This window comes from Bos javanicus, chromosome 12 (genome assembly GCF_032452875.1).
Source record: "Bos javanicus breed banteng chromosome 12, ARS-OSU_banteng_1.0, whole genome shotgun sequence".
Lineage (NCBI taxonomy): Eukaryota > Metazoa > Chordata > Mammalia > Artiodactyla > Bovidae > Bos > Bos javanicus.
The window spans coordinates 72,156,127-72,168,172 of NC_083879.1; the positions used below are offsets into that span (position 1 = coordinate 72,156,127).

Sequence of the window (12,046 nt, forward strand, 5' to 3'; positions counted from 1 at the left end):
TTCTCGATTAACATACTGTTGAAGCCTAGCTTGGAGAATTTTGAGCATTACTTTGCTATTGTGTGAAATTAGTGCAATTGTGCAATAATTTGAACATTCTTTGGTACTAGAAGGTACAGTGACAAAGAGATTGTCATTATATTCAGAACTGTGAATACTCACTGGAGCATGTAGATTGTGAATGCCTTTTATCGTATATGTCTTGATAGAAAAATGCTTGAGGACCAGCACTATCTTAGTCGAACTAGTTTAGTACTGATTTTATACTTCCTGCAGATTTAACACTTTATGCTTTGACTATTTGATGGAGGTGGTATGAACCATTAATAATTTATAGTTTACACAGTTACAATTTTCATCATGTGTCCCTGGAGTTTATCTGGGAATGAATCATCAAGTCCAGCAAGATTGAATCTCTCCTTAGATGCTGTCTCATTATCCTCACTTGAGTCAATGTCTGGCTGCATTAACTCAGCATATTTTCAATGTTTACCCATGCTGTAGCTTGCATCAGTATGTCTATCTATTTTATAAAATGCCAGATAATACCCCACTACCTATAATACCATGTTTCTTTTATCAGTTGATGTACCCTTGATTCGCTCCACCCGCAACTCATTTTTTACCTTTATGACATTTGTATGTACATTTTTATGTGGACATATATTTCATTTATATTGGGTAGATATCTAGGAGTAGAATTGGTGGTTTATATAGAAACTTTGCAGCTGTACCATTTTACATTTCTGCCAGCAATGTAGAAGGTTCTAGTTTCTCCATATCCTCTTCAACACTTGTTAATGTCTTTTTAGTTATAGTACTGAACCGTTTAAGATCGAGAAACAAGTACATATAGAGACCTTATGACATCTTCCCTATGTTTGTACATTCTATGCCTGGCTTAGTGGTCATGCACCTATAAAGCATTCACCAAATATTTGTTGAATGAATTAAAAAAAACACAACTTTTTGTATGTTGTCTTTTTAGATTTTACAAAGTGCATTCACAAATTGTGAGGCTCCCATTAACCTTATAGGACATAGTGCAGGTAGGAATTTCCTATGTAGACCTGAGTGGTTAGTCAGAAAGTTTAGGTAAGAAGTGAAGCATCTAGAGCTCTGGTCCCCTGGCTTCATATCCAAACTTCTTTGTACAAATCAACACTGATTTTCAGTATGTTTTACAAATATTATATTCATTATTGTTCATAAAAGAATGCTAAGAAGTTTCAAAAAAATAAAGACAGCAGAAACTGAAGGGACTGAGTGTATTTGGCAGTTTGGAGATGACTAAGCTTCCCGGGTGGTGCTAATGCCACATGCCAATCCAGGAGATATAAAAGATGCAGATTCAATCCCTGGGTCAGGAAGATCTCCTGGAGAAGGAAATGGCAACCCTCTCAAGTCTTCTTGCCTAGAGAATCCCATGGACAGAGATGCCTGGCAAGCTATGGTCCATAGGGTTGCAAAGAGTTGAACACGACTGAAGCAACTTAGCACACACACACAGTTATCATCCTGAGATAGTTGTGGGGACTGACGAGAACAGTCTGCAGCAGTCTGACATGGAAGTCACTAAATTTCCAACCTCAGCAAGCAATTCTTTCATCTTTGAAGGAGAACTAGTAGCTGAGTGTTTACAGTGCTGGAAAAGGTAGGTAATGTAAAAGAGAACTATAAATCCGGTAGGTCTGGTTACATACATTGTAGATTGCCTTATCTGAGAAAGAGCTAACACTAGAAAGGTAGGTAATTGAAAAATTATATTTTTCAGCTCTAATCATTTTCTTTTTTGTGACAGAAAATTTCAAACATGCATGAAATATCAAGAAAATCGTATAATAAACTCCTATCATGCCCATCAATAGAAAATTGTCAATATTTTGCCATATTAAAAATTTTTAATACATTAATGTTTTCTTTAAAAGCTATTTCCTCTCCAGGTTTATTGAGGTATAACTGACAATCAATAATAGTTTATGTTTAAAATGTACAACCTGATGACTTAACAGTGCATGTGTGCTGAATCGTGTCTGACTCTTTTGACGCTATGGGACTGTAGTCCACCAGGCTCCTCTGTCTATGGGATTTTCCAGGCAAAAATACTGGACTGAGTTGCCATTTTCTCCTCCAGGGAATCTTCCCCAGAGATTGAGCCAATGTTTCCTGAGTCTCCTGCAGGCAGATTCTTTACCACTGTGCCAACTGGGAAGCCCCGATGACTTAATACACATATTGTTCCTGTTCAGTTGCTGAGTCCTGTCTGACAATTTTTGACCCCATGGACTACAACACACCAGGCTCCCCCGTCCTGCACTATCTACTAGAGTTTGCTCAAATTCATGTCCATTGAGTCAGTGATGCTATCTAACCATCTCATCTTCCACTGCCCCCTTTGCTCCCTTTGCCTTTAATCTTTCCTAGCATCAAGTCTTTTCAGCACAATCAAATTAATCAGTGTGGCCCCCAATGCATAAATTAACCTTTTTTTTTCTTTTTTTATGGTGAAAAGATCCAAGATCTACTCTTTTAGAAAGCCCAATGTACACAGTTCAGTATTGTCAACTGTAACCACATTATTGTACACCAGTTTATAACTTGCCTGTGTGCTTGCTAAGTTGCTCAGTCATATTCAACTCTTTGCGACCCGTGGACTGTAGCCAGAAATTCTTCTCTCTCCATGGGATTCTTCAGGCAAGAATACTGGAGGGGGTTGCCATTTCCTACTCCAGGGGATCTTCCCAATGAAGCCAAAAGCCTTAATTAATCATACCATTTTAGCCAAGGTACATGAGCATAATAAAGTGACCCTATTATAAGCACCACAAACTTTGATCTCCTTCTTTTAGGGTGGAAGGGAAGGGAAACTGCTAAGCTGGGAAGATGGCCACACAAATAACTAGACTTCTGAGTGGGAGTCCAAGATTTTGTTCATTCATCCCTACTGTCATTCCTTCATTCAAACAGTGCACTCTAGGCACCTTCCCCACACAGTAACCATCCACCAGTGAGACAGATCACACTAGACTTGGACTTGAGTCCAAGTGAGGATTCGTCATTTACTAATTCTATGACTTTGGAGAAGTGCTGTCCTTAAACCTCATCTTTCTCATTTTTGTCAAATAGGGATAATAATACCTTCTTGAATGGGGCATTGTTAGAGTTAAAAATGATGGAAGTTCCCCAGAAATGCACATACCTGTGTTCTGTAACATATGCCACTATTATTCTGCTAGGCCCTGAGCACATGATTAAAGAAATCATAAAGCAGTCTTTTTCTCCCCATAATCCCCTTTCCCAATCTAAGAGGGCAGCTAAAAGCTTACAGAGGTCCCATGCACAGATCAACATGTGAGATGCCAAAAGCCTATCTCCAATAACAGCATTCAGTCATCTAAAATCGTTCAAGCTCTTCTAATCTTCTGTTTCCTTTCCTTAGGTCTTGCAGCTCTACATACATAATCTGTGCTAAATCCTGTTGTTGGTGGAAGTCAAATGCTTAGGCACCAGTTGTGTTGTCCAACCCAAGTTCCTGTGCTTGAGGTAAAGTGAGGCCAAACAAACCAAAATGTTGGAGTTGAAGCAGAGAAAAGTTTATTGAAACGATTAAGCAAAGAGTACAGGCAGCTCATGCTATAAAGACCAGAACTCTCTGATGGACTTCAGGGGATAATTTTAAAAGGCAAGGTGAAGAGAAAGTCCAGTGTATGTGATCAACTGTTGCATTATTTTCTGCTTGGTTGATGGTGAGGTAACAGGGTGGTGTCACAGGGTTTTATATCATCAGTCCTTAGGCTTTAGCTGGTGTGGGGGCTCCCTGCTTGTGGCCATCATACAGATAATTTCTTCCATCTGGTGGGGGTTTTAGTATCTGCAGAATAACTCAGGAATGTACATTTGATATTGTTATCTATTAATATGTCCTTCAGTGAGGAACTATGGATTCTGTGACTGTTGCATGGCTTATCTAGTGTTTAATTTTGTTTTTAAATTACATGTTCACATTCTTTCAGTCTTTTTTAAAAAAGAGTTTTATTTCTTTTTGGCTATGCTGGGTCTTCACTGCTGCACAGGCTTTTCTCTAATTGCAGCGAGCAGACGGCTATTCTTGATTGCAGTTAAGCAGACTTCTCATTGCACTGGCTTCTTTTGTTGTAGAGCATGGGCTCTATGGCATGCAGGTTTCAATAGCTGTAGCAGGTGGTTCAATAGTTGCTGCTCCCAGATTCTAGAGCATAGTTTCAAGTTGTGGACCCCAGGGTTAGTTACTTCAAGGCATATAGATCTTCCCTGACCAGGGATCCAACCTGTGTCTTCTGCATTAGCAGGCAGATTCTTTACCACTGAACCACCAAGGAAGCCCCAGTCATCAATTATTGAACCACCTCTTGTAATTCAGAGGAGATCTGGGAGACTAAAGCTTTTCTACAAAAGGGAAGCAGGAAGAGGGCATGAGGTGGTGTGCTCCATCCCAGGAAGGCCCCATAGGGTCCTGCTCCATTACAGTTTGAGAACTTCCCACAGCGCCCTTGTTTGGTCCTGATGAGGGCCGAGTGCCCAGAAGGCGAGGTGCTATCTCTTTCGGCCAGCTCTCTCCTGGTCTCTCCACAGCTGATGGGCGTTTCTGAGCAGATGCGGCTGATAGAGTTGGTACCTCCTTTCTCCACCTTCGGGGTGGGTGCCTGGGTTCATAGCTCTCACTTCGGCAGAGTTTGCAGCCAGGTGCCTGAACGCTGGCGCCCTGGTGCAGGACTCCGAGTGCAGCACCGTCCTACCCGCCTCCATCAGCTGCGCCAGCATCCTCTCCGCGCCCCTGCGTGTGGCTCCTGTCTGGCCACCCTTTCGTCCCGCTGTCCACACCGCTCCCGACTCAGGGCTCCAGGCGGTGGTGGCAGAGGCGCCTAGAGGGTGGTCCAGAAGGCTGGGACCAGGCAAGAGCTGACGCTCCATTTCCAGAATGGTGGTTCTGGTACACCGCCTAGCGGACTGGCACTGTGGTTGAGCCTCCAGCATCCCCGTCGGCGCCACCATGAGCACTCCGAGCAACTCCCCTGCCAAAGCGGCGCCCGCGCCCCAGTCCACGCCGGCCCCGGAGCCCACGCCGGCCTCGGAGTCCACGCCAGCCCCGGAGCCCACGCCGGAGTCCACGCCGGAGCCCCAGTCCACGCCGGCCCCGGAGCCCACGCCGGAGCCCTCGCCGGTCCCCATGCCCTCGCCGGTCCCCGCGCCCTCGCCCGTGGCCGCTAGCAAGATGCACTTGGTGTACCCGGAGGTGAATCCCAACCCGCTGCTGCACTCGAACTTCTGCTCCCTCTTGTTTCTCAGGTGAGCGCCCCGTTTGAGCTGTGACCCGCCCGCCGCAGGCACCTTTCAGTGACCAAGGGGAGAGGCGAGGCGAGGGAGCATTTTCCGCGGGCGCCCAGGCAACTGGTGGAGCCTCCCCAGTCTGGCCTTGTGGTCCCCGCCTGCGCCTGGGCTTGAGGAGTGAGGAGTGAGGGGAAGTCCTGGGCGTAGGAGCGGGACGCAGAAACCTGGTATCCGGAGCGCAGGATTTCCTAGCCTGGTCTCTCGCTGCTCCAGCATCCTCCAGGGCCCTGGAGCCCGGGGAGCAGGAGGCAGGGAGGTTAAAAACCCAGATTGCCCCGGGGGAGTCGCCACCCAAACGGAGAACGAACTGGATCCCTACATTCCATTTTTAGCGGGCTTCCCCAGTACAGCTCAGGATTTCCAGTTCTAAACTAATTTGCACCCTTTCCCCACAAGGGTGCAAACAAGCAAGCAGTTTATGAACAGCTTCCTTTATCTAATTAGTACCCTGCCATTAGATGTCTTTGCCATCTTCCAGTGATGTCCCCACTGGAAGTTACATTTCCCATGTAACTTAGGTGACACCTGGGTTCCAGCTGCATTGGGCTCTGTCTGTCCCTGTATCTATGACCATGTCTTTCTTTTCCTCCCTCTCTCTCTTCCTGTGTGGCTTAAACTGCATGTCCTGGTACCTAGTTGTGACAAATTTCATGTATGTAAAAAAACTCTATTGCTTTTTGTTTAATGAATGGGGACCCTGTTCTTGAACATGTTTTGCTTTTGCCTGGGATATACATCTTGGAATAGAGTGTGCATTTGATCACAGCCCCTTTCCCTGTTGTGAATATTTCTGCTTTCACCTTTGAGGACCACTTGGGGCATAAGGTCACTGAAGGCTGTGGGGTCTTAACCGGATCTTTAGCCTTTGGAGAAGAGGTGAAAGGTCTTGATGCAGGTGGTTCTACCTTGGAGTCATTTGGTCCTGAAACCACTCAGGGGTCCCTGAGATGGGAGGAAACACACACAGATGAAAAACAGCACAGAGAGATGTAAGAAAGTTTTCCCTCTGGTAACTGGGACTACTAACTAGCTGGGCCTGAAGCTTTGGGTTTTAATTGCTCTTGGATGATAATTAGATTTTTTTTGTTTCTAGACCCTAACCCATTCATATTTCCCATACATTCTGACATTTCCTTTTTTAAGGGGAAGATATAGGGGATCCTCATGGGATGGGAGTCACTGTACTTATCTTCATGGTAGTGTGTTCAGTGTGTAGCTACATCTCTTGGCCATTTGGCAGCCCTTAAGGCAAGAGAGGCCTAGAAGTAGGAGTGTAGGGGTGGTTACTGTAAATAATAACAAAATAGACACATGTCTCCTTAACTTCTGCAGGGCAGGCAACTCTCCGGGCGTGTTCTATTTGTAGATTTGCAAAATGTGTATATGTATGTGTGGAAATGGGAAAGTGAAGACTCCTCATTGATTTGGGTAGCCACCTATTTCCAGTTTTCCTGCCAGAGGGGAAAGAGCTAGTACCTCTTACCTAACACCTGAAGGCACTGAAGCAGAGAGGCTGAGTAAATTGCCCACATCACACAGCTAGTAAGTGTTGGAGTTGGATCTCAAACCAGGCCATCTATCTCCCCAGCCTGTGTTATCCTGTATGTAACTGCTGTACTGAGCTGCCTTTGTGGACACTTGTTCTTAAATGCAGGGAGAAGGCAATTCCAAACACGCCTTTGGTCTTGTTGGCAGGAGTTTCTCAAAGTTCTTAAAGTTCTTGCTGTTGGAGATGATGCATGTGAAACATTCTATAATCAAGCTTTAGGATAGCTGTTCTCAGCTGTTCTCTGTTCTCAGAGTCTGGCTCTCAGACCGGCAGCATCCTTGTCACCTGGGATCTTGTTAGAAATAAAATTCCCCACCGTGCTCCTTCTAGACCAGTTTTGTAAAGTTAGAAACTCTGGGGATGGGGTTAAACAAGCTCCAGGTGATTCTGATGGAAGGTGGAGGCTGGTTTCTGCTTTAAGTTATTCCTCCCATTGGCATTGTTACTTCACTATTAACTTTTTTAAAGGGGTTTAGACTTTGTGAGGAGAAGGCAATGGCACCCCACTCCAGTACTCTTGCCTGGAAAATCCCATGGACGGAGGGGCCTGGTGGGCTGCCATCTATGGGATCGCACAGACTGAAGTGACTTAGCAGCAGCAGCAGACTTTGTGAAGTTGGTTGTTGACCATGATTGCCATCTTGTATGTAAAGTCTGAGGTACCCTCGTGATTTCCTTGTGTCCCCCACTTGCTGATCCTGGGAAGTGGAAATGAGTCCAACTAGAAAATGCTGCCCAGAGACAAGACCCAACTTGTAGAGAGAAACCATGTTTTCATCTTCTCATTGGGTATTTGTTTTTGTTTTTCTCAAATTTCATCAGCTTTCTAAACTTGTAAGTGATGCCAGTAACTAGCTTACTGATTTTATACAAATGGCCTCACTGGCTTTTTAGTGTTTTCACAACACAGTTTAGAGTTAGGGTCTAAGAGAAGTTGACATTATAGCTAATGGTATTTGTTGTGGATTTTTTAAAATGATAAACATTTTTCTATTTCTGTAAGACATTTAAAGCTATAGAAGAAAGTAGGATTTATTTCTGTTACCATATAGATTTGCCGATATTTTGGTTGTTTCTTAATCTTTCCTCCAGAACTCTTTTTGTATACCTGTGCATATGCATGCATCTTTTCTATAAAACTAGTTTTGAATCTTGATTCCTTCTTAATTTTCTGTGTTTAACATTTATTTATAACATTAAGTTATGTTCAGAGCATGATATTTAATTGTCATTTATGCAATCTTGTACTTAAGTTTAATGTAGTTTATTGCTGATTATGATATGCATATCCACGAACATGTACTTTGGTGTATCTTCCTTTTTCTAAAGTCCTAGGAATACGATAACTTGTGAAAGGTTGAACTGTTTTCCACAATGTTCAGATCAATTTGCCCTCTTCTATTTTTTTGCCACACTGCACTGCATGTGGAATCTAAGTTTCTGACTAGTAAAGAATCTAGGCTTTTGGCTGTGACAGCTCTGAGTCTTAATATCTGGACCGCTAGGGAACTGCCAGTTTGCCCTCATAGTAGCTCTTAGTGTGCCTATTTTATTGCCAACTTTGAGTATGTGAATTACATTTTTTCAAGGTCTAAAGTTAAAAAAAAAGTGAAACAATTTTAATTTGAATTTATTGATCTATATAGATGGGACTTTTTTTTGAAACATTTACATCTATTGACCATTTATTTGTGTTTATTTGAATTGTCTATTAATAGATTTTTTTCTCTCTGAGGAATTTATATTTTGAAATAATTTTCCATAATGCTTATAATATTTTTCCAGATTTTCATTTGTCCTTTACTTTAGAGCTATCATTATTTATGTTGGTTTCTCCTGTTTCTTTTTAACCTTTTTAAAATTCCAGCATCATCTACCTTTCTGTAAACATTTTATTTCAGCATTTTTGTTTCATTTATAAGAATAAAGGCAACTAAAATTTCTTTTAGTATTTGATATAAGATAGTCCTCCTCCTTTTTTCTGAAATAGCTCTTCTTCCCATCATGGTTTATTGAATGATTCTTCCTTTTACCCATTATTGGAAATCAGTGGCACAATTTATGAACCATGTCCAGTCTGACGAGATCCTCCCTGATGATGTCCCTGATGTCCTCACTGCAGCCTCTGGGGTGAGCTCTGCATTTCTCTCCACCCTCGTCCCAGAGGCCAGCAGGTTGGGGGTGAGCGCAGGACCTGTCCCCAGAGATGAGGGTGGGGCAGGGCCTTGGACCAGAAGCACTTGGCCCTTCAGGGAGTGGTTACATCCTCACTACCCTAACACTGGGCACGTCACAGTCAGTGAACTGACACCTTGCCAAGGGAGTGTGGATGTGGAAACTGTCACTGGTGTTAAGACAGACTCTCCAGAGATTCTTGTCAGAGAAACTGATGGCATGAGAGGGACATGAACTGGCTGAATGCTGAGATGGTTTAGACAGATTGGTCCTGTTAGGTCCTCAGTAACTCTACCATGAAAGCATAGAAATGTTTAATATCAAACCAGGATTCTTGGCACCATTTTCAGAATACGACTGGTATGAATCTTGTTGTTCTTCATTAACAGTCAGAAAATCCACATGTTGTTGATGGAGGCTGGGTGAGCTCTCCATGGCTCTTTCTCTGGTCTTGATCTGTTCCCCTTTCCTAAGCATTTCTTTTGATGAGTTTTGGTAATTTTAATACAATAACTACAGCCCCAAGCAAGATGTAGAACATCCCAAAGGTATATTCAAATTTACTACCATGTCTTTAAGGCAAAATAAAAAGCCTAACATATCCAAGTTTATCGCCTATAGTTTATGCTTGATCTCTTTGGTCTTTATAGTTCTGCATCTGGTCAGTCTGAGAGGTATTAGCTAGTGTCCACTCAGAAGTGTCAAGTGGATAATTTGCCTTTCTGAGTTGTCCATGGGTCCCCTGATCATGTTGACTCTCTTTCCTCTGTTGCCTTGACTATCAGATATTTCTGCAGCAAAGATGGCTTTATTCAGGATCAGCAGAGAATCGCGGTTCCATACCTGCAACCAGAGTGAGCCATGTTCAAGTCCCCAAAGGGCAAGGGATGAAGAGCATCTTTATATAAGGGAAAAGGAAGTTGGGAGGACTGTCAAAAAAAGTGTCCATGGCTTTTCATTAGCTGAGCCCTTGCCAGAAAGGAGAGGAGTCTTTCTTCTTCCTGTTGGACTCTGCTATTGTTGTAACCTCATCTATCAAAGTTATCAGAGGCTTTCTACTGGGGACCACATGGGATTACTAGAGAGCACTGTCGGGGGTGACAGCTTCCCTTTGTCTGACAGGACTTTGTTCAGAGCACCAGTGATCCTCTCAGAGGACCCTCTCAGCAGCTTTGGGGAGTGTTACCTCCACATGTTCCCCCTGTTTGTCAGAGGCCAATACTGCGAGCTTATGTGGCTAGTTCAAATTCTTACAACCAGAAATCTGCAATCTAGACTTTAACACAGGAAGATTTCATACCTGAGGTGTATCGAGTAAAATTTTTCCTCATTTAATTTTAAAAAATAGTAATAAAGTGCACTTAACATAAAATTTACCATCTGAATTATTTTTAAGCATTTGGTTCAGTGTTGTTAAGTACATTCACATTATTGTGCAACCAGTTTCCAGAACTCGTTTCATCCTGCATCAATATGTCATCAAACACTAATTCCCACTCCCCTTTCCCTCAGCCCCTGACAACCACAGGGTCACTTTGTTTCTTTCTGAATTTGACTGCTCTCAGCACCTTTATGAAAGTGGAATCATACAGTGCTTGTCTTTTGTGACTGCAGTGTTTTACACCCCCATCATCAGTGTGCAAGGGTTCCAATTTCTCCATATCCTTGCCAAACCTCCTTCTCTTGCTCGTCTTCCCCCTTCTGCTTTCCTCCTTCCTCTTCCCTGCCTTGTCCCCCCTCCTCCCTTTCTTCACCTCCTCTTTCTACCTCTCCCTCCTCTTCCTCCTTCTTCACCCCTCCTAATATGTGTGAAGTGGTGTCTGATTGTGATTTTGATTTGCATTTCCCTAAGGATTCAGGTGGCTCTAGTAAAAAACATGCCTGCCAATGCAGGAGACATAGAGAGTTGGGTTTGATCCCTGGGGTCCGCAAGATCCCCTGGAGAACAGCTTGGAAACCCACTCCAGTATTCTTGTCTGGAGAATCCCATGGACAGAGGAGCCTGGTAGGCTTCAGTCTGTAGCATCACACAGAGATGGACACGAATGAATCGACTTAGCACACACAAGGATTTGTGATGTTAAGCATCTTTTCCTCTGCAGGGAAACCTTTTTTTGTTGTTGTTGTTGTTCTTCAAGCTTTGTCTGCTTTATTTCACTACATGAAGTTAAGCAATAAGGCAAAACAGTAACCTGTCATTCATAAAGACCAAGGAGTGCCTCTCATTCCCAAAAGGGACCAAGAAGGATATTTCTTACAAATGTGCATGACATTTAGCTCATTAAGCCTATAAACAGTATGAACAAAATAAAACTCTGGTGCACGAATCAAATTACAAATTCAAATTAACCGTTAAGTTCCCCAAATTGTAGTTTCTATGCCAGTGACATCTAATTGGTCTTCAGTGGCCCACACTGACTATAAAAATCTGCAAGCAGACTTTTAAAGAGGGTCTTTCAGAGTAAGTCCTGCTGCTAATTGTCTGAGTATTTCTTATAGGGAATAACTGTAGGATGAATGACCCAGGTGTTTCAAATCTGTTAAGTGGTTAAAGCACAGAGACAAATGCTTTTGTTTTAGAAGGAAATTTAGAGCAACATATTAAGGGTCATGGCGATACTCACCTGGAGTGGAAAATTGGAGTAGAGGACAATTGAGGTCCTGGGTCCTCAGTGCTTGGGTCCAGTCTTCAGATTCCTGGACTGGAATTCTTTAGAAGTGCCAAGTTACCAGGGTTAGCAAAATCTGAAATTCAGTCTCTCTTATTCCTTCTTTAATAGTTCATAGACATTCATTTACTTAAAAAATAATTCTTAAACATCTCCTCTGTACCCATACTGTACTAGGAATAATGCAATAAATAAGAGAAACATGGTCTCTGCTCATGGGTTATTATTGTCTGGCTTTGGAAATTTCCTTACCCAGTAAAATAGTGTTAATCCTTGGGCTATTTCC

At 42.9% G+C, this 12,046-nt stretch overlaps 1 protein-coding gene across 2 annotated transcripts in view; it reads left to right on the forward strand.

Annotated features, from left to right (window-relative positions):
* LOC133258050 (ATP-binding cassette sub-family C member 4-like) overlaps window positions 1-12,046 on the forward strand; it is a 334,436-nt gene that overhangs the window by 191,541 nt on the left and 130,849 nt on the right. The window contains exon 1 of one of the 2 annotated variants that reach the window (XM_061434385.1): window positions 1,004-5,325. The exons of the other annotated variant lie outside the window; for it this stretch is intronic. Within the exon in view, the coding sequence (XP_061290369.1) occupies window positions 5,030-5,325 (296 nt within the window). The 5' untranslated portion in view covers window positions 1,004-5,029. Of the gene's footprint in view, window positions 1-1,003; window positions 5,326-12,046 lie in introns of those variants that run through there. 2 annotated transcript variants of the gene reach the window in all.